Source organism: Grus americana, chromosome Z, assembly GCF_028858705.1.
Source record: "Grus americana isolate bGruAme1 chromosome Z, bGruAme1.mat, whole genome shotgun sequence".
Taxonomy (NCBI): Eukaryota; Metazoa; Chordata; class Aves; order Gruiformes; family Gruidae; genus Grus; species Grus americana.
Window position 1 is genome coordinate 21,018,164 of NC_072891.1, and position 23,111 is coordinate 21,041,274.

At 39.5% G+C, this 23,111-nt stretch overlaps 1 protein-coding gene across 4 annotated transcripts in view; it reads left to right on the forward strand.

The window, feature by feature from the left end:
* The window catches only part of GPBP1 (GC-rich promoter binding protein 1), a 39,275-nt gene that overhangs the window by 9,827 nt on the left and 6,337 nt on the right, over positions 1-23,111 (forward strand). For 3 of the 4 annotated variants that reach the window (XM_054810097.1, XM_054810099.1, XM_054810098.1), the window contains 7 exons: positions 8,338-8,455; positions 13,216-13,339; positions 13,829-14,052; positions 14,699-14,765; positions 19,316-19,500; positions 20,320-20,460; positions 20,902-21,066. In XM_054810097.1, coding sequence (XP_054666072.1) covers positions 8,393-8,455; positions 13,216-13,339; positions 13,829-14,052; positions 14,699-14,765; positions 19,316-19,500; positions 20,320-20,460; positions 20,902-21,066 — 969 coding nt within the window. In that variant the 5' untranslated portion in view covers positions 8,338-8,392. Of the gene's footprint in view, positions 1-8,337; positions 8,456-13,215; positions 13,340-13,828; positions 14,053-14,100; positions 14,181-14,698; positions 14,766-19,315; positions 19,501-20,319; positions 20,461-20,901; positions 21,067-23,111 lie in introns of those variants that run through there. The other variant, XM_054810100.1, reaches the window with a different exon arrangement.

Consider the following 23,111-nt stretch of genomic DNA (forward strand, 5'->3'; position numbering starts at 1 on the left):
TGTGTATCAAAAACTGGTTGAATGGCCAGGCCCGGCTTGTCAGAGTTGTGATTGGGGCACAAGGGCCATTTGGAGGAAGCTGTTATTGTTGTACCCCAGGGTTCAATACTGGAGCCTGTACTATTTAACATCTTCATTAAAGTCCTCGACAATGGGGCAGAGTTTACACTCAGCAAGTTTGCAGATGATACAAAATGGGGAGGAATGGCTGCTATGGTAGATGTTTATGCTGCCATTCAGAGGAACCTGGACAGGATGGAGAACGGGACAAAGGATCCTCATGAAGTTCACAAAGGGAAAGTGTGAAGTCCTGTGTCTGGGGAGTAGTATGCCATGCTACTGCACGTGCCAGTACATGCTGGGAGCTGAATAGGACCTGGGGGTCCTGTTGGACAAAAAGCCAACCATCAGCCAGCAATGCATCTGCATAACAAATAAGGCCAGCATCTCCCTGGGCTACATGAGGAGGAGTGTTGCCAGCAGATCAAAGGGAGTTCATCTCTCCCTTCAGCCCTGGCGAGGCCAAATGTGGAGCACTGTGTCCCACTATAGGCTCCCCAGTGCAAGAAACGTACGGACTTAGTGGAGTGAGTTCAGTAAAGGACTGCAAAAAGATGATTAAGGTACTAGAGCATCTTTCCTATGGAGAGAGCCTGATACTCTTTTTGATCTTCTAAGGAACTAGAGTTGGTCCTCAGTCTTTCAAAATGTTCTCTGGATGTAATATACTTTCTGAAAAAAGTATCTTTTTTAGAAGATACGTTCCAGATTTAAAATTAGTAAGTGTATTGGGTCTGGCTGAGATGGAGTTAATTTTCCCCACAGCAGCCCTCATAGTGCTGTGCTGTGCATTGGTAGCTAGCAAGGTGTTGATAACACACCAGTGTTTTGGCTACTACTGAGCAGTGCTGGCGCACATCAAGGCTGTCTCTCCAACATTTCTCTCCCCCTTCCCGCCCCCGTCCCCCCCCCCCCCCCCGCACCAGTAGGCTGGGGGTGGGCAAAATCTTGGGAGGGGACAAAGCCAGGACAGCTGACCCAAACTGACCAAAGGGATATTCCATGTTGTATGACGTCTGCTCAGCAATAAGAAGCTGAGAGATAGGGGGAGGAACTGGGGGCATGCGTTTTTTCATGAAACATTTGTCTTCTGGAGCAACCACTACACATACTGAAGTCCTGCTTCCCGGGAGGTGGCCGGACATCGCCTGCTGATGGGAAGTAGAGAGTAAGTCTTTTGCTTTTGCTTTGCTTCTGCACACGGCCTTTTGCTTTTGCTGTATTAGACTGCCTTTATCTTGACCCACGAGTTTAGGGTTGTTTTTTCCATCTTACTTTTCTCTTCTCCCCGTCCAGCTGAAGAAGGGAGTGATAGAGTGGCTTGGTGGATGCCTGGCATCCAGCCAAGGTTAAACCACCACAGTAAGCCATCAAATTAATGTTTTTCTCATGTAAAATTTTGTGAAGGTGAAAACGGTGAGGGAGCTTCTTGTTTGTTTATGCTATTGAGGGCCTACAGAATGCTGAGAAAAGAGTAGAGGGTATGCCCTCAGAGGGATGTTACAAGGTAGCTATGTTTCGTTACAATGGGATGCTTAAAGTTCATAACCCTGCCTGTGATAATTGAAGAGTTGTGTTGTTGCGAGGTTCCTCCTATAATCTGTAATGGGTGTGGACCTGGGAAAGTAAAAGGGAGGATTACAAGTTTTTACACTTGAGTCTTATGAGTTGCAACGTTCTTATAGTGCTTATAGTTAAATATATTAAATATGTGATACTAAATGCATTTCCTCTAGTTACAGCTACCTAAACCAAGTAAGGAAAATTGTCTCAAAAAATCATAGCAGTTAACTGTGAATGCATATTATTTTATATGCCATAGTACTTTTGGGATTCTGTACTTTAATAATCGGGCTCATTTTTTCTTATTTGACCTGTTTATACAAAACAAAAACATGGAACTAAAATTCAGAATGCTTTGATTACATCTGCTTGCTCTGCTCTCTGCCCTTGCAATACCCAAGAGGAGCATTTCTTCTTGCCCTGTCTGTAGGCTCTCATGTCCACTTGTGCAGCCAGTGCAGAGATTCCCTGGAGATGAATTCTCATGGGAGTCACTTTTCCAACTCCTGAAGAGTATTATGCACTTCCAGCGATGCTTATAGCTGTTTTTAGTATTGTATAAGTAGGCAAATATATAGAGTGAGGATTTCTAATGCTGGAAAGAGTTGATTAATGGAACTGAAGCTAGAAGAAATTCTGGATAAAGAATAAGGGAACAGAAGGGATCACTTAAACTTCTTTTTTTTTTTTTGTATGTAACCAGTTTATTCCAGACCTCAGTAGCCTGTGTTTTACTGATGTGTTTAAGGCCAGGTTGAAGACATTTGTAAAGGAAATTACAATTGTTTCACTGTGTCGGCAAGAGCAGCGCAGGAGACATTGTATCAATTTCTAGTATATGAAGGAAGTCAGGTTAGTTCATAAGTGTTCCAGTGTTTGAGTTGGAGACTTTTTTTTTTAATATATTTTAAAGCTTTGTCAGGTCTAATTGTTTCTAGCTTTTTATAGGTGCCTGGCATGAAAAAAAAAAAAAGTCTAGGTCTTTCTTCTTGCCTTATCCTTTTGCTCTAGAACTTTTGGCAGCACAGCTGCTTCCTGGTTTAGCACTGCAGCTAAGTGAGTTAATAAATGCACTCGATTCTGTCTGTAGTGACTCTACAGTTACCCTGTCTGTAGTGAGTCTGGTATGTGACTGCACTGTATTCCCATTTTTGATGTGCTACATAGAGATAGAGGCTGGACTAACAGATGCTTGCTAGAGTTTTTCACTATGCTTGGCTTGTAATGCTCTCACGCTTCACTAGTGGTTAGAAGCTACTGCCACGTATTGCGAGTCTGCCTATTTGGTGAAATCATTCAGGAGTGAAGGAGGGTGAAATCTGTAACTGACTTAGGTGGCAGGGGTCCCTAATGTAGGACAAATGGTATGAGAATGAACAAGCATTCTGTGGTTGATCTGTTATGTTTTAGTCTGTCATGTGTTGTCCCATTCTTCCCCCATTCCTCCCCCTGCCCCCTCCAAAAACATGGAGGGGGGGGGATGACAGGGGGAGAGATTGTTTTTAAAAAAAGTTACTGCAAGAAATGACACAAGTTCTATTAAAATGTGAGAAAATGTTAAACCCAAGATGTATTCCATAACAATGTTTTGGATAGTTTGTTCAACTGAATCTCCTTGATCTATGTATTTTGTGCCCCTGTTTATGTGCGAAATGCATGGAGGGTTTTAGCTTACAAACAAGCTTTGCAAACAAAACTTAAACATTAGTTATTTTGTCTGTTGCATATTTTTTTCAGTAATAGTGAATTAAAGGTTGCAGATAAGGTGAAAATTGTAATGTAAGATGAAGCTTGAAGAAGCACTTTGCTAAGGTAATCTGAAAGTAGGTTAATCCAAAAGTTCATGAATAACTTTCTGCTTTTGTTTTCTGCTTTTGTACCATGTTCAATTCTATCTGTGTTACTGCAGAAAAAAAAAAAAAATTTACACTTTGGTTGTAGTGGGTGGTCTTCATGCTTAAAAAGCTTGGGTTTTAAACACTATATTGATTTTAAGTAGCAGGGGAGAGAGAGGGAAAAAACTTGGTGGGGGAACAGTATTCTCATATGGTTATCACCTAAGGTGGGAAAAATTGTATTAATTATTACAATGTGTACATGCATTTTGCTACACATTAAACTCTTCAGTTATAATTAATAGTTTCTGATTTAGAAACATAATAGGAATTGACAAGTTCAAATATTTGTCTTAAGTCTTAAAGTTGTTCCAGAATCTTGCTCTTCTGATCTTCAGGACTGTGTGTCCAGCCCAAAACTACTATGATCGGTATCTTCTTGTGATTCTTATGGTGTTTTGAATTAAGACATCTCTTTTTTTGGTGGAATTTACTCCTACAGATGTTTATAACCACTGTTTAAATACATCCTAGGTCCTCATTTTGTGAGGCAAAGCATGCCAAGTAGTTTTCTTGGACTTTTCTTGTCCTGATGACTGAAATAGTTCATTGTTACACCAAGTGAAATTCTAAATTTCTGTACTGTTATTCTAACTGTGAGTTTACTTCTATCTTTTTCTGAGATTATTTAAAAAAGAAAAATGTAGTAGTGCAGGAAAAATTTACTATACTGTTTAATATTTGATTTCTTCATTTAATTTCGTAAGCAAGAGTTTAAAAAAAAATTAATATTTGCCTTTTCCTGATCTGCTTGTTTCCCGAATTAATTATGGCCAGGGTATTTGTGCCTATTAGAAATTAGTATGGTTTAATATGAAAAAACTCGATTTTCTCTTGTTTAATTGCCAGATCAATAATAATATATACAATCAGATGAGAGAAAGTGTTTTCTTGACTTGGGTGGTATGGCAGTCAGTATCCTCAATAGTTGCTTTTCTTGGTAGTCTTTAACGGTAAACCTGTGAAATTGGTTGGATAGTGTTCTAAAAATACATCTGTGCTTTTTTTATGGCTGGGTTTTTTTTATCAAAACCAGCTGGAACAATTAGACCTAAAAGAGTTTTTCTTTTATGGGCCTATTCAAATTTACAGATATTCTGTTGCTGACTTTGTACTCTGAGTATTGTGTAGTTTTGGCCCAGGCCTCTGTCTTTATCACTTCACTATACTGCTTGGTAGGAAAGGATTTGACTCATCTGACAGAGCAGCACCATCAAAAACCTTTTTAGAACTTACAGTTGAAGAACTAACAACATGAGGAAGACTTGAATCTGCTTCTAGAATAATTTTTGTGGGAAGAAATATACATCCAGTATCAGTGAGCTATGGACAAAGCTGTTCAAAACACCTTTCCAGTCCTCTGATACTTGGTGATCACCAAATCTTGACTGAGCCCTTTATTGATGTGCAAAAGGTAAAAGGTGGGGATGTTAGTGAGTGTTGTGGTTTAAACCCAGTCGGCAGCTCACCTCCACGCAGCTGCTTGCTGACTCCCCCCCATGGGATGGGGGTGAGAATTGGAAGAGTGAAAGTGAGAAAACTTGTGGGTTGAGATAAAGACAGTTTAATAGAATCATAGAATGGTTTGGGTTGGAAGGGACCTTAAAGATCATCTAGTTCCAACCCCCCTGCCATGGGCAGGGACTCCCTCCACTAGACCACATTGCCCAAAGTCTCATCCACCGTGGCCTTAAACACTTCCAGGGATGGGGCATCCACAACTTCTCTGGGCAACCTGTTCCAGTGCCTCACCACCCTCACAGTAAAGAATTTCTTCCTAACATCTAATCTAAATCGACCCTCCTTCAGGTTAAACCCATTACCCCTTGTCCTGTCACCACACTCCCTCATAAACAGTCCCTCACCATCTTTCCTGTAGGCCCCTTTGGATACTGGAAGGCCACAATTAGATCTCCCCGGAGCCTTCTCTTCTCCAGGCTGAACAGGCCCCACTCTCTCAGCCTGTCCTCACAGGAGAGGTGCTCCAGCCCTCTGATCAGCTTTGTGGCCCTCCTCTCGACTCGCTCCAACAGCTCCATGTCTCTCCTGTACTGGGACCCCCCGAGCTGGATGCAGTACTCCAGGTGGGGTCTCACAAGAGCAGAGTAGAGGGGCAGGATCACCTCCCTCAACCTGCTGATCATGCATCTTTTGATGCAGCCCAGGACATGGTTGGCTTTCTGGGCTGCAAGCACACACTGCCAGCTCATGTTGAGCTTCTCATCAATCAATACCCCCAAGTCCTTCTCCTCAGGGCTGCTTTCAATCCATTCCTCGCCCAGCCTATAGTCATGCTTGCGATTGCTCCGACCCGCGTGCAGGACCTTGCACTTGGCCTTGTTGAACTTCATGTGGTTTGCACGGGCCCACCTTTCCAGCCTGTCAAGGTCCCTCTGGATGGTAGGACCTAATATGTAAAGCAAAGCCACGTGTACAAGCAAAGCAAGACAAGGAATATGTTCACCACTTCCCATGGGCAGGCAGGTGTTCAGCCATCCCCAGGAAAGCAGAGTTCCATCACACGTAACTGTGACTTGGGAAGACAAATGCCATCATTCCAAACGCCCCTTCTTCCTTCTTCTGCCCCGAGCCCTTTATATGCTGAGCATGATATCATGGTATGGAATATCCCTTTGGTCAGTTGGGGTCAGCCATCCTGGCTGTGTCCCCTCCCAACTCCTTGTGCACCCCCAGCCCACTCGCTGGTGGGGTGGTGTGAGAGGCAGAAAAGGCCTTGGCTCTGTGTAAGCACTGCTCAGCAGTAACGAAACATCTCTGTGTTATCCACACTGTTTTCAGCACAAATCCAAACCAGCCCCATACCAGCTACTATGAAGAAAATTAACTCTATCCCAATCAAAAGCAGCACAATGAGTTAAGAAAAAAACTTTTTTATGGCAGTTGGATAAATAGTAGTGTTAGGAAGCTTGACTAGTTTTCTAAAAATACTAATATGAATTTGTTAAGAAATCACATTGTTAGTGCCTTTGTTGTCCCATACCTAATAGCCAATTCACCAATAATACTTCTTGGATCCTTTGTTATGTTCTTATTTGGTATAAACATAATCTCTCCCTTTGTTTTTCAGACTGTAATTGCCTTGGTCTGAAGATGTGGTTGTTGTTGTGCTGATCTTCCACTATTGATACCTGTCTTGATCCTTTCTAAAGGTTTCAGCATTCTCCAGCTTGGAGATGAGAACTGTATCTGAGGGAAGGAGCTGCAGTCTGCTCACATTTAATTTGCTGTTTCTTAATTTAGCATCTCTTGTATTGGTTCATCTGTAAACGTATACCCTTTTCTGTTTCTATACCATTACTGAACATGATTAATCAGTAAAAGTGAATTTGGTTCCTGTTAGAAAGACAAGCTATTTTTGTGATGGTTCTGTGACTCTAGAACTTCCTTTATTTGTTTTTGCTAGTCTGACAAAATTGGATACTTTAGAAAATATCTCTGGAATTTTTGTTGAGAGTAATTTAAAAGAAAGCGTTGGATGATTTCAACAGAGCAATTTATAACAAGTTATTGGGGTGAGACATACCTTTAAACTTGTCTCTCTTTAATAATGATAGTAGATTTTGTTCATCTGACCTTACAGTTTAACTCTGGTGTTGGAGGTACCTAAAAACCTACATATGAGCTCATAGCATAAAAAAAGAACTGGCAGCTCAACTAAGTGCAGTTTAATGCTTACAGATCTGTTAGACTTTCTTTTAGAAGCTGGAACATTCTCATCTGTCACTGGAAATCTGCAATAGCCTGGCTCAGGCCAGAATACATCAATAATTATCAGTTAATGAGTTCAGATTCCACAGTTTACTAATGCTAACATTACAGCGCCTTAGATTAAAATCTACTACATCTATGCTCGCTAACAGATCTGCACGCTGTTGTGCAGAGATGTGGAACACATGTTTATTTGGGTTTCCCTTTGAAATGCATGTGGGTGTTTATTATGTTTTCACTAGCTGGATTTCTAATAGTGTGTATATCATACTTAAAATATTTTTTGAATCATTGGCAATTTTGCAGTGTCTAGCTGCAGAGCATGATTCAGATATCTGTATGATTCAGGCAGTGTTTCATCCATTTCTTTCCTTTCTGTGCTATAGTTCAGCTTCAGGTAATATAGTTCACATTGTATTGCATTCTCTTGCTTATTGAGATATGTTTTCCTGCTTATGGGGAGAGCGTGAGGTAGGAAGAGTATTCTTGGGTTTTAATCTTAAGCCATTACTTTTCTCTTACCCATTTTCAAACTAGAGAATTTTACTGGATTTTGACACTGTTTCTGGACATGTAGACTCTGTTTCCATTGAATCTAGAGATAATATGGGCTCTGCGATGGCCCTGAGAATCTTATTTTTTTCATAAGGAACTGTAATCTGGCCTCTGAGACTAACTTGTAGGGACTAATTTAAAAAATCACCTTCTTCTAGGAAGCTAATGAAATAGCTCCTGAAATCTACTCTAAATACTACCAGAAAGTATTTCAACAAGCTAATTTTGCCACGGCTTTCTGGATCAGACCTTACACAAGATGCTTCATCCCATTTATAAGAGGAAATAAAGGAAGGAATGTTGCAGTTATATTTTCATGATACCTGCGATATATTTGATTAGCGTGACACTTTGGTAATAAAAGCACAAACGCGATGCTATAAACAAGATGAGGATAGTTAGATTCTAAACCAGACCTGTGTGAGAAAATAATACCAGAAAACAGAAGGGAAATAGTGATCAAAACACCACAAGTTTAATCTTCTTGTAACATAAGCATCTGAAAAATACTCATTTCTTGTTTTTCCAATTACAGGGACTTGCCATGAGGTGTTGAAGCCTTGTTTCATTGATTCGGAGCCTGGACCTAAATGGCGCAGCATGACTTTGCTCCAGCCTGGCTTAATTTTCCTACTCCACCATCATCAACAAAGGTGTGTTCTTTGTTGTTCTTTTGAACAAGCACTCTCATTATTAGAGAAGTCTGAATGTCATAACCTCAATCATAGTACAAATGCAAATCTCTTTATAGGTAGGGCGATAACAGATGATATTTGTCAAGTCTTGTTGTTGTGATTTAGGTAGTTGTACTGTGGTTGTCAATCTCATACCTCCAGTAGAGTTTTTTGCTTGAGCAGCCGAGTTCATGTAAAGAAGGGTGTGCCTGGCCACATTATCAGAGCTGTTGCTGGATTAAGATTGCCTTCATCAAATGTTTAAAATTAATTACTGTATTTTGTGCTAGAAGTACCAAGGCATGTGCTTGATGTTCTTGCTTCTGATTTTGCTCTGTGTCCTACAAATTTTATGGAAGTGTTATTCTGTCATCCAAGTGATTAAAAAAACCCTCTCTTCAGTTGCTGGTGGGCTGCTTGTTACTACTGGTGGAGTGAGGTGCTATTTGTCCAATAATTGTGCATTTTCACTGTGTTTGATTCGTCTAGTCTACTGTTACTCACTTTATACAATGGGACAGTTAGCTTGGAAACAGTAAGTAGCAATCTCTGAATCGTTAGGATTTGTAAATATTCTAGGAAGTCATAAGTATGTTTGTCTAATAAATGTTTCTTTTTTCTGGCCTATCCTTCTACTCTTTCTTAATTTGTGTGAATGCAGAAGCAGAGGCAGCACTGGATACTCAAACTCCTGTCATTTATTTCCCTATTTGTAGACCTGTCGTCTTCATTATAATCTTTTGAAAGCAGTATCCGTATCTGCAGCTATGAGAGTGGCATTGCCTTACTTTAATGTATTTATGTAAGTTTCTTGCTTTATTTCATGTCCATGGAAAATCTTTAGCCTTTATAAACTTATGGAAATAGGCTTGTGCTATTGTTAAATGCACAGTCAGCGTCAGTATTAGTTGTGTTCACAGTCAGCTGTTAGTATTAGTTGTGTTGCCATTGCTTTACTTCTATATGCCTACACACACGGATGCATTTTGTTAGTCAGGTCATTGAATGTCCTTATTCATATTGCTCTATTATCTTTCTTTTACACTGTGACCTAGATAGCTTCTTTGTTTAGTATGGTCTATCAGCAACTCTCAGTTGCTGTTCTGGGAACATCAGGCCTATCTGTTCCAGGATGGTTCCTGCAATCTGTTTGTTTTCATTCTACTTGATTTCTGGTATATTTAACTCTTTTGGTCTGTTTTTTTTCCAATTTAATGCATTTTCAATTGGAAAAGTAATCAGAGCTTAGTTTAATATGGTGTCACAATTACAAAACAATCTTCACATATTTCAATAATCTACTGGAAGAGCTTTCCTGCATGCTTAAGGTGTCAATAGAGCAGCATAAAACTAAGTTCCAGAATTAATCCAGTACCACTTGAATATGTCTGAGGTATAGGCTGTATTTGTCACCTCATTCCTGAATTGCAGGAAATTTCATAGCAAGCATATGTTGTGGATCTTGTTCTATTCCATGATTCTTTGCCTCAGGGAGTTTAGATAGACTTTTTTTCATCTCTTCCAAAAACTCCGTAGTATGTTTTCTCCATTATAGTGTTTGTGCTTCATTGTTTGAAATGCAGCTTATTTCCTTGTATTACCTCCTGCCCCAGTGATCAGCATTCTGTGATAGACAGCACATTTGGATATTAAACACTTGCAAAATTTTTTTGGTCCTACCCGATGTGTAGTAATTCTTAGTTTACAGAATAAGACTTGTCCTGTCGTTCCTCTACAAGACAGGTCTCAAATGTTGTGGCCTCCTGTCCCCTCCATTTCCTAGAACAGATTTTTATTTCTGCTTCCCATGTATCAACAAAGCACCTGAAGAGAAGACCAGATAAGAGGAATGGAGATGAAGGATGGGGTGAAGAAGGCAAGGTGTCTCATGTTTCATGTAGAATAGAGCTGTGTGGGGCTATGGTATCAACAACATTTAGACTTGAGAAGGAGAAACTGAACTCTACCAGGTCAGATTTTATTTCCCTGAAGAGGCACTTTTAGGAATTGCATCTTTAGGAGCCTGGTTTCCCCCCTCAATCCTGGGTAGCTGAGGCTTTTCCTTACATAGGTAAAGGCTAGCATTAGGAAAACCTAATCCAGGAAGCTGGGATTGTGAATGAGCTTTCTCAAAGTGACTGATACAGATTACAGCTTGACTGAAATCCATCTTGCTTATTGCTGATGATTTCCTCTTAAGGATAAGCTTTGTATCATCTCCCTGTCTCTTTTATAGCAAAGTCCACCTAAATAGCTGGGTATCCATTGCTCAGTAGCTTTAATTTAGGTCTGGAACTGCTATATTCATGTGAGTGCAGTATTGCAGTTGGGCAGATGGAAATGGGAAGGTGTAGTGAATAGTGAAGCCATCTTGGGATATGGATGAAACTTTTCAGAAAGGATTGCTGTGAAACATGTATGAGGAGATTGCAGACAGACTGGTAAACTCATTTTTTGCAAGCTTACTTCATGTTAAGCAACAAGATTACTTCTTATACTTCAAAAACGTGTGTTGCTTGCTTTCTTGGCTGGATGAACCTAGTTGGATAATTTCTCAACTTCCAGAAATTGCCAGTAGATTTCCTGTTGCTTACAAAGATTACTGTCACCTCTGCTACAAGAGGCTTGATAGACTGATACCTCCATCATGTGGGGAGAATGCAAACTGCATGATTTTTGCACACAATTAAGAGACTTTAGATTCTTTATATCATGTACAGCTCAAACACTGTATATATATATATATATAAAAAAATAAAATGCTGTCAGTTACACTTTGTGAAAATATGATTGTTCTTCAAAGTTCATACAAAAAAAAGATTAAACTACAAAGGCAATATTAGAAGGTTGTCTTATGTAAATGAACACATGAAGCTGTCTTCTAAAATTTCATCTGTGATCAACAGATCTGGAGCTTTGTGAAATTTTTGGCAGCTTATTCAAAATCTGTTGATAAGGATTTATTTTTTTACTTAAATATTGTGATTCATTATGATAATTTTTAAACTACTTAGATCTTTTGATAGTTACTTGTGGTTTTCTGTTTTTTTCTCTCTCTCCAAGTTTGTCAGGGAAGTAATTCATTTCCCAGGTCTCAAATTGAGTGGGCAATCCATTTTCATTTGAATCCTGTACGGGTTGTAAACACAAACTTTGTATTTTAAACACATCTGTTGCTTGCTTGAGTTTGAATTTTAAGCAGTGAGTTTTGAACAGCACCTTGAGCTCTTCTTGGGTATGATTTCTTTTGTGTAATTGTCTCTTGCAGGAGGTGGGGGAGATGAGAAGAAGGAAGCAATTTTCGTCAACATGTTCTCCAAAGTAGTTAAACTTATTACTGAGATTTCCTTTTTTTTTATTGTGGTTTTTTCTTGTTGTTGTTTTCCCGCTCACTTTGATCAGTGGGGTGTTTTAAGGTGTTAGTGGATAATAGCTGTTGAAATAAAGTTGGGGCTTTCATTTTCAGACATACACCATTACTGCTGTCCTTGTTTTCCTGAGTGTTACTCAGTCTGGAGAGGGAACGAGCTTCAGGCAGCAAAATTGATAGTCTGGGTGCAGTAAAGTTGATATTCCCTGGAATCATTAAGCTTTTACTTTTAATCATTAAGTTTTTAGTATTACAGTATATTTCCACCCAGCTGTGCATTTATGCATTTGTAGCTTTATGGCCCTGGGATGTGTTGCATCTCTTGTCCATGTGCAGTACAGTGGACATACATGCGCACAGTAAGTCTGCTGGCAGGGAAGGGGGCTTTGCTTCATCTGCATCGAAGGCTGGCTGTGTGGCAGGGAGGTGCTGGGTGGCACAGCCCTCTGCTGTTGCTCACGGGGAGATGTGTAGTGTGAACAACAGTAAGGCTGAGCACTGCTTTAGTAGAATGAAAATTTATTCTTGAATTTTTAAGATGTAACAGAGGAAGAAACGTTACAGTGTTAAAACAATAAAGCCAGATAGAAGTAATAGGGAAGATAGCTGCCGTAAGACGTGATCTTTTTTATTTTAATCCCCTCAGGTATGAGTTCTAGTCAGGATGTATTTTGATTTCTGAGTGCTATTCTTAATATGAGAGTTAGTTCATAAAATTCTTCCTACTGATATTTTAAGGATTTATTTCTTTAAAATTTCTACAATGCCCACTTACAAGCTGATAATTTGAAGATGTTTGTGAATCTGTACACTTTTTACTCTAGGTTTTATTTGTGTTTCATAACTAGTTGCATTTGCCTTACTAAGTTACAATGACAAGACTAAATAAATTTGGCCTTTTTTGGGTACCGCTGCGTCTGGTGGAAGTGACTCCTTGCTTTCTATGGAATGTAGTCTGACCACCCAAATTAAGATCTCAGACTTCTTTTCTGCCTTCCAAGCTGTGATCTTCTGTCCTTTCACACCTTTTTTTATTTTTCCTTTGCTGGAACACGTGTCACTTGTGCTCTGTTCTTCTGCCAAAACAAAATAGGCACTTGGTTTTTTTTTTGCCTTGTGTCACAAGCATGGTCCTCAGCACTGTTTCAGTGTCCTGGAGCGGAAGATACAGCTTCCACTATGCTAGCATGGGAGATGGTGACATAGCTCTGAACATAGGCATACTTGAGGACTGCTGCATTGTCTGTCATTCAAAGTCCTTCTAAAAATGAATTGTATTTACCATAAGTAATGTGCATGTTAGAGTTCTGATAATGCAGTTTTGTTATTAATCAGATATCTCAGGTCTACCACTTGTGCTCCTTTACAGTCATCACTGAACTTTGAGAAACATTCGGAAAATTTTCCGTGGACTGAGAATCGTTATGAAGCAAATCGCAGAAGACACAACTCTTCAGATGGGTTTGATCCTAACATTGGACGGCCTAATGGAGGTATAATTTAGCTTTTGTGGAACATTGTGAATACATTTACATCATTGCTTTGTAGCACTCTAGCTAGAAAAAAGTCTGATGATAATACCTCTCCTCTGCTAAATTCTTATTCTGTAATAAAATAGAGGTAATGGAAAGACAGATCTTCTGGGAGAGGGTGTGATGACTAAGGGTTGGTTAAAGTAGTGTGATTCCAGGTGTTTTTCTCTCTTAAGAAGAATAAGAACGTCAAGTTAATATTCTAGCCAACAATATACAAATGAGCAGACAGAAAAGGAGGTTGACTTGTTGGACTGCTATCCTCTTTCTTTGGCACTGTTTTGTAAGATTCTTCCCTGCTGCTAATGTGAATGAAAACTTAAGTTTACTGTACTATCACATCCCAGAGTACAGAGCTGCTTACTTAACTTCTCTAACAATTTTGCAAAAGTAGAATATTATTTGAAAATTGTTTGTATTTGCATTTTTTTAAAATTTTAAAAATCTAAGGGCATTTTGGGTGGAAAGAGAAGAATGGTTGGCGTTCACAAGGCAGAAATGGTACAGAAAATATATACCATCGTGGGGGATACCATGGTGGAGGTTCCCGCGCTCGTACCAGCACTTTCCACTGTGGAAAAGGCCAAGGACTGCATGAAAACAGTGTACCTGATAATGAAATTGGGAAAAAGGAAGACAAAGAAGTACCCAAACAGTTTGAGGCTGAGGATTTTGTAAGTTAATTGTAATTCTAATAAACAAAGTTTCATTGTTTATGCAAGTGCTGTTTTGTCAATTACAAGGTATTTAATGAGATTTCACCATTTTCAGATCATCATATAAGGGATCACCCTTCCCATAGGTAAGAGGGTGTTAGTCATTTGTCCACTAACTTGTTTCTCCTTTTATATCCATTTTTTGTCATTATATGTTTATTATTGTCACTTAAGTGTTTAAGTGAAACTGCAGTTGGGTTCAAGTTCACTGTGGTTATGTGTATGATTAAATTCCACACAGTTACCTTACTGGAAATCTGAAGTACTAACAAAGTGTTCTTTCTGCCAATGGCCCTTTGAGATCTTGTGCTTCAACCTAGAATTGTAGGATATAAGAGGAAGCATGAGCTTTCTGTTTGAAGAAAGATACGTCACTGGTTTTTGCTTTCTCTACATTTAATGTAATAGTATTGACTGCTGCCTGAGGTGTTTTGTTGGAGAAGAGAAAAAAGTGAGCATTGAGTCTCAGGGGGAAGTGTCTAGTCTGTCTTAAGTTAACAGTCTTTGACAGCAGAGGTCATACTGCTGATAGTATAGTGATGCTTTATTTCATTGATCACAGAATTCAAGACTTTTTTTTAATAATGATAAAACTTTCTTTCAGCCATCTTTGAACCCTGAATGTGAGAGGGAGCCAAACCAGAATAAATCTTTAGCTGCAGGTGTGTGGGGTGAGTATTTTTATGTTTTTAAATGTAAATAAGTAGCAGAGATCTGAAGTTGTTTTATTTGAAACGTAAGATTTTTTTTTTCTAGAATTATAAATATACATTTAAATTATTAAGGTATAGATTGAAATTGAGGAAACTTCAATATTATTAGAATGTAAGTATCTTTTTGTTAGAGAGGTAACACTTCTATTTGAATATCAATCTGTTGATCTGTAGATGCAGCTACAACTAGGATTCTTTTCCACAACAAGTATACGTTTTTTTTGTAAAGATGTGAAGAATTTATCTTCACCTGTATTTTCAAGAGGAAATGCAATGAAGGTGGGTCACCTAAACTAGTGATGCAAATGCTAGCTGAAGACTTCGTAAAAGAACGCTTGTGACTGATTAGAGCTGTTGGAAGAGTTTGGAGAGAAACTGAGGAGGATGGTGTCGCATGAGAGGGTACAAGTCTGATGTGTGGCTGAGGGAGGCCCTCCCGTTGAGTCACGAGGTTCAGAAAGGACCCCCTTGCTTTCTAAACTCCTTCTCAGAGAGGAGCCTAGGTGCGGCTAGGTCCAGTCTTAGTCCCAGACTTGGTCAGTGCTTTATGTCTAAAGGATTATGTGTGTAGCCACTTATCAGAGTCAACATTTGCCTGTCAGAGCCCCACTAAGGACTTTCACTGAAACAGCTTCGCAAAGTTGAAAAGAAAAATAGGTAATTTATTGAGGCGACAGATATAAAAAGTTTGGAATTGCCATTGATAAATGCACTTACTGCAACAATTTTGAGCTCAAGTTAATAGTTCAGCGCTTTTGTTAATGATAGTTTTCCCGGGGTAACATCCCACATAATCGGAGGCGCAAGTCTTACCAAAGAGGCGTCCCTGCTTGGGGAGGAGAGAGGTCCAGGCCCGTCGACCCATCCGGATAGTTGGAGTTCTCGTCCTCAGAAAAGAGGATTCTAAATGCCAGATTTATACTTTTGGCGAGGTGGGACTAAGTCAGGTATTGTGTGCTGATTGGCCCTTAACAAGGCTTGTTGTGCAGTTCATTGGGACTGGGGGGGAAGTGGCAGAGAACAAAGGTGTTCAGTACAGAGGTGCGGTGGTCTGTTTAGTTTTACCAAAGTAACGTCAAGCTGTGAAGGCTCCCCCTCACTTAGTTGATTGAGGAGTAGACCCGTCAGGTGCCGCATCTTGTTAAGATGAACAAATTGCTCATCTCCTGCCCCTGTTCGGGTCCGGTGCTTATCAGTGCAAGATAAGCAAGTTGCTCAATCCCTGCTCTCGCCCAAGCTGGACTCCCCCAGGGCCCCTTCTGCTGGCTCATAATGGCCCTGTATTTGGCACCAACAAGCCTGGACAAGTCTGGCATCCCACAGGTGGGGAAGAGCAAACTAGCTTGCAGAGGTTTAAGGTCTCTTCCTGGAAGCAAATGTCTTAAGCTGTTGGTTGTGTTTATGATTTACTTGTAAGAAATCCAATCCTGAGAGTGGGCCTTGAACTCAACTGTAGTCTGGGATTGTTTTCTCGTCTCTACTTGATGAAATTTGGCTACCACTTTACAGCTCTGTGGGCTTCATGTAGTCAGTTGTTCACCCTTAAGAAGGTGGCAGCTTTAAACTGCGCAGGTTTTAAAGTAATAAACTTACTCATAATAAGAACCTTTCTCTTTATGAAGAAATAACTTTAATTAAACATAAAACCTACTACTTAAACTGTTGCTAATACAGAGATCTGAAACTTGTTGCTCATTTTAAATGGTACTTTAATTTGCTGTTTCTTTTTCTCATACTTCCCCAGTTTTGCGCTCTTAGGTAACACTAGATGTAGGCCAGCCCCTCAATATAAATATCTAATTGCTAAGAACTTTTGCAGGAGCCTAAACAATTGGACTGCTTTCTCCTTTCCTGTGTTTAGCACCTTTCATGTGAAAGTCAGGAAATACAGTTATCTTTCAATAAAACAGCAATGGTAACTAAATTCTTTCCTAACAAAGTTGGGAAAAATGTCGTAGCAATTTGGGTGTTTTACAACCGTTGCAGCACTCTGGCTGTGGCTGCTGTGTGATGTGGCTCAGTTTGATCTGAAGGAGGGCAAGCTTTCTGTCTTTTTTGATAGCATTCTTCAGAAACAAGGGAAAGGACAGTTCTGTTAGCTCCATAAAATCATAGAGGGGTTTGGTTTGGCAGAGGCCTTTAAAGGTCTAGTCCAACCTGTAAACTACAGTGCGGTGGCGTTACAGCTTACAGCTTGATATCTTACTTTATTACAGCTCTGCTATTGCAAACCTTGTGCTGTAATTTAAAAAATGAAATTAAGGCTATCCCTTTTAAAGGAAACAGTATTCAGCACAGGAGGAATGTTACCATTCCCTTCTAATGCCTGGTAAAAATGTGTGCTACTGTTAGATTCCATTTTACTTTGTATATATGTGATGGGAGCATGTGAGTATTATGAAAAGTCTTTTCATAAAGTTTAATGAGAGCTAAGTATACAGTTATCATGAATGTTTTGTAACATAGAATCATACAATGGTTTGGGTTGGAAGGGACCTCAAAGATCATCTAGTTCCAACCCCCCTGCTGCGGGCAGGGACACCCTCCACTAGACCACGTCGCCCAAAGCCCCATCCAGCCTGGCCTTGAACACTTCCAGGGATGGGGCCTCCACAACCTCTCTGGCCAACCTGTTCCAGACCCTCACTATCCTCACTGTAGAGAATTTCTTTCTAACATCTAATCTAAATCGACCCTCCTTCAGCTTAAACCCATTACCCCTTGTCCTATCACTACACTCCCTGATAAACAGTCCCTCTCCAGCTTTCCTGTAGGCCTCTTTAGGTACTGGAAGGCCGCAATTAGGTCTCGTCGGAGCCTTCTCTTCTCCAGGCTGAACAATCCCAACTTTCTCACCCCGTCCTCATGGAGAGGTGCTCCAGCCCTCTCATCATCTTCGTGGCCCTCCTCTGGACTTGCTCCAACAGCTCCATGTTTTTCTTGTACTGGGGCCCCCAGAGCTGGACACAGTACTCCAGGTGGAGTCTCACAAGAGCAGAGTAGAGGGGCAGGATCACCTCCCTCAACCTGCTGGTCACGCTGCTTTTGATGCAGCCCAGGACATGGTTGGCTTTCTGGGCTGCAAGCGCACACTGCCGGCTCATGTTGAGCTTCTCATCAATCAGTACCCCCAAGTCCTTCTCCTCAGGGCTGCTTTCAATCCATTCTCCACCCAGCCTGTAGTCATGCTTGGGGTTGCTCCGACCCACATGCAGGACCTTGCACTTGGCCTTGTTGAACTTCATGTGGTTTGCATGGGCCCACCTTTCCAGCCTGTCAAGGTCCCTCTGGATGGCATCCCTTCCCTCCAGTGTGTCAGCCTCACAGCTTGGTGTTGTCAGCAAACTTGCTAAGGTTGCACTTGATCCCATTATCCATGTCGCCAACAAAGATGTTAAACGGTGCCAGTCCCAGTACTGACCCCTGAGGAACACCACTTGTCACCGATCTCGACTTGGACATTGAGCCGTTGACCACAACTCTTTGAGTGCGACCATCCAGCCAATTCCTTATCCACCGAGTGGTCCATCCATCGAGTGGTCCATCCATCGAATCCATGTCTCTCCAATTTAGAGACAAGGGTGTCATGCGGGACAGTGTCAGATGCTTTGCACAAGTCCAGGTAGATGACATCTGTCGCTCTTCCCTTGTCTACCAATGCTGTAACCCCATCATAGAAGGCCAACATCTACCTGCTAAACAAAGTCACTTAGGCTTTTAAGGTAGATTTTTTAAGATGTAGTAGAAACGCTTGCAGGGAGAGGAGATGATCTTGGAAAAGGCTGTTAATGCAGCATTGGAACACACGTGCAAAAAGTAATTAAAATTATTTTTTCACTTTTTGAAAATTTTAGAACTGTTTTTAATAGATGTTCTTTAAAACTGTTAAATGTCAGTTACTCAGTATGACAGCTGACTGTAAGTCTCCTAATTAGTGCTCCCCTGAACGTGGAACTGTTGTAAGCTTCAGATGTTCTGTTATACCAGTTTGAGATAGAGAAACTGGTCATCGCCGTGGTCTAGAGACAAGATATGTGCACTACTCATGTTTATAGAGCCTTGGTGTGAAGGATTTGGCTCTAAACTGAGCTGTTGTTAAATAGATAAATAATTATTCTTTTAGTAACCGTAAAGGGAAATATGAAAACCATAACCTTTTTTGAAGATCAGGTAACTATCAACAACTAACAGTATTTGGATTTTAGATTTGCAAGCAAGAACTTTGTAGCTGGATCTTTGAAGAATCTTTACTTTCTGAAAGAAAAATTCCTGCATTGCCAAGTGAAATATTTTACAAATGGTGGTTGTAGAAAATGAAACAGAACCTATGTTTATCCAGGTTTTACAGTGTGCTATTTGTGGAACTAATACTGGACTAAGTTCTTGATTTATGCCTGTTTGCTCTGGACCATATGGCTATCCAGTACCTTATGAACTAGAAAATGAAGATTGTATACACATGTGCCTGCGTGCGCACACACACACACATGTATTTCTTTTTTTTCCAGAGTATCCTTTAAATCCTAAATCTAGATCTCCGAGAATGCTGGTCATTAAAAAGGGCAGTACAAAAGAATTACAGATATCTGGATTCCCAGTAGGAGGAAGTCTTCATTCACAACCAGTAAGAAATGGAACTGGCACAAGTGTTTATAAAGGATTAGTCCCTAAACCTGTCACTCCACCTGCAAAGGTGAGTCTTGGATACCTGTGGCATGAACAACATGCTGAAAAAAATAATGCTGTAGTTCCGAATGTGCTTATTTCACCCCTGAGAGTATTGTTCCTAGAGTATTATGCTTTCCATCTCTTGCTAAGAGGAACACACTCCAGAAGTAAATGGAAAGAACTTCTTCTCATTTTTCTTTTTGAACTATATTGTAATTGGATCTCTCTTATTCTCGTATACCTTTTTTGAGCAGTGCAAGAGCTATCCAAGTGAGAGTGGAAAGGCTGTTTTTAACTTACAGAATAGCAATGCCTTTTGTATAGATGACTTTAACAGAAAAGTAGATACCTAGTGGAGAGAGATAGTTGGCATAAAAATACCTTCAGAATTTATCCCAATTATTGATAGAGATGATGTTGCAATCGACTAGTGTCATTCTCATCCCTTTCTAAATGCAACTTTCCATATTCCTCCTTTGATTTTTGTTTCAGGAATTTTTCTGTGCTCCTGAGAACATATGATAGTGGTTCTTAACTCTCTAACGTTCTACATTAAAAACACTACTTTCAGCTGTAGAAGACTCATATTTTGGTTCTTAATACCTCAAATATGAGGGTCTTAATTGTTTTGAAATTTTAGTCTTTATATAAAAAGTGTAAACAGTATTTGTGAGTGGATTAATTGCTCATAAACAGTCTCTTCTCCACAAGAAAACAGGTGTTTGTGCTAAATTGTGGTTGTAGTTACGGTTTGCTTTTGCTTAATCATTTTTTTTAAAGATTCCTGAAAATAATCCTATTGTAGTTAATAACTCTTTAAATTTTTGCTTAAATTTTTGTTTAGCCTACACAGTGGAAAAGCCAAGCAAAAGAAAATAAACTTGGGAATCCATTTCCTCATGAATCTGCATATGGTGTTGGCAATTTCAGTCCTTTCAAATCAACTGCCAAGGCATTTGCTGTATCACAGAATCCAGTGAAAGAGGTAAATCAATGTCTGTGTTTTTTGTCAAATCCATAAAACATTTAATTTGGTTAGATAAGGGAATCTGTAAGTTTTATGCAGAATTGTATTAAATAAGTTTTTTTTGGAAGTTAATATGGAAGACACATCTAAGTACTTGACGATTTGCTTTGTAGGTTTGCATTAGGAAGTGTAACCTGATAAGTTTTAAATTCAAAGCTGCTAATGGTATGATACACTTCAGAAGGTCCACTGTTTGTTAGCAGTGCTCCATAAACCTTCATCTCTGGGTTTATTTGCAAAGACTATGTGTACTGAAACACACATATCTTCCCTCTGCTTTTGACTGTGAATATATGTGAAACCTGAAACTACAGGTGCCAGGGAATCTTTTTGTCTTTCAGAGTTTTCTAAATGAATAAACTTGTAATATTCTTTCTTTTTTTTGACTCCCTACATTAGTGTAATCGGTCAAATTCTTCATCCCCTGTTGACAAAGTTGGTCAGCCTCGTTTAACAAAATTGACAAGAATGCGGACTGATAAGAAGAGTGAATTTTTGAAAGCACTGAAACAAGATAGAGTGGAAGAGGAACATGAAGACAAGAATTGTGCTGGGCAAGAGAAGGTAGTTTTATTCATAGCTATTGTAGATTCAGCAGTAGTAGTTTTCAGATGGACCATAAACTACTTTTTATTTGGCTGCAAACAGTTGTCAAGTCATGATCTTGGATCTCTAAATGAAGAAAAGAAATTACATTTTGATTAATTTAAACAAGTTGTTCCAAGTAGTACTCTTGCTTCAGTGCTGCTTAGTAGTTTCTTTTTTTCTTTCTTCAGTATCTGTTCACACTTGGTAATAACTCAGGTACATCTGTGTCTTTAGCAACAATAAAAATAAAAAGAATAAATTAAGCTTAGTATACTAACCTAATCTTTGTGGAGGGCAGTGTTTCACACCTTGGCTGTTTGTTACCCTACAAATAGTTAATGGAAAAACTTGGTTCTGCTGATGGGTGTTGGGGGTAATGTTCATGTGTGTTTAAGGAATACACAAAGATTTTGATTTAAGATTAAAAAGATACTGGGAAACACTGTTTTGAGCTCAGAATTCTGAAAATAGCACATTAACTTGGTGGGGATTTCTGTTCCTGAAATTGTCTGGAGTCCATGTTATCTTTGATACATGTGTCAAATGCATTTGATTGTCCCATTGTGCACAGCTGATTTTCAGAAGCAAGTGTATTGAAAAAAAAAAAAAGGCTTTTAATAGTGGAAGTTGTAATGTCCTTCGACAGATGTATATAACATGTAGCCTGGAGTAGTTGTTTTAAGTGCATGCCTCCTGTTCCTGCTGTTAGTGAAGAAATGTTAAACAAATCACGTAACTAACAGTCTTCCTACTTCCAACATTCATTTTAATGATCATTGGTAGAAGATGTGGTGTGCAACTGAGTGGATTGGAAGATAAGTGCAGAACAGTTTTCAATAACATAACATAATCCCGTTGATGGAATTTTAAGGCCTGCAGTGACAGATTTCACCCCTCAACTAACGAGGCACATAGTGATCAGCAGCTGAATCGTGTTGAAGAACACGATTTTGCCCTGTATATATAAAAATGGTTTAATATTTTATTGAATTTTGTTCAAGATGCATTCTTCAGGCATATAATTTAACAGCTGAATGTGTATTTACTGGGATACTTGTTCTTAAGAAATTCTTGCTGAGCATTCTAAAATTTCTGGAAGCAGACAACACTTGAGTGGGAGGGGAATGATGATGATGGTTGATCATGGACTCTGAAGTATGGTTTCTGACAAGTGCAGAACTGACTGATGCAGCAATTGCTTCGTGCTATGGATGATGCTGGTATCTGCCTAGTTTAGGGATTTTGTTGTCAAAAGGGTGATAACTAGATAATGATAGTACTCTTTGTTTTTACAGTTGGTAAGACTTCGGAGGCTATTTGGCTTATTACTAAATAAGAATTACAGGTTGCTGAATGGGGAGAATAAAAAGAAACATCTCTGGTTTATAGGATTAAAGAGCCTTTAATATTTGAGTGAACCTGAACAGTCTGCTTTCTACATAAACTTTCTTCCTCATTCTTATTTCATGGCTATTAAGTTACAGTTGCTGTTAACAACAGCCTGAGAAGCTGTGGTGAGTGCGTGTGTGCAGGGGAAGCTGTTGCCTGATTTAAGAGCAGTATCCAATCTTTCTGAACTTGTGGCAGGTGAATTTGCTGGTTGAGGTATGGTGGCTGTGACCCGCCTCTTAAACTAAGTAAACTTGACAACTCTTAGGCTTTCAGACTTCTCCTGACACAGATGGCTCTGATATTTAATTTGAAACCTTGTATGTAAGTTAAACAGATAACCTATTTTTTCTGTAAATATGAAGGGCCGCTTAAATAAGTTTGAATTTTAAGATATGTTTGAAACTTTGTAGAAAAAAGTTTGAGGCAGAGCATGGGACTTTCTTTCTGTGTTACTTGATCAGTGGCACAACTGAAGATTTCTGTAGTTTCCAGGTATTGCAAACTCTGGAAGTATGAACAGAATTATATATGAAGTAGTTAGAGTATCTCCATTAAACTTAATTTAAATTAAATGGAATCACTGAATTGCAGCACTTGCAGACATTTACTTATGAAATTTACTTTTTAAC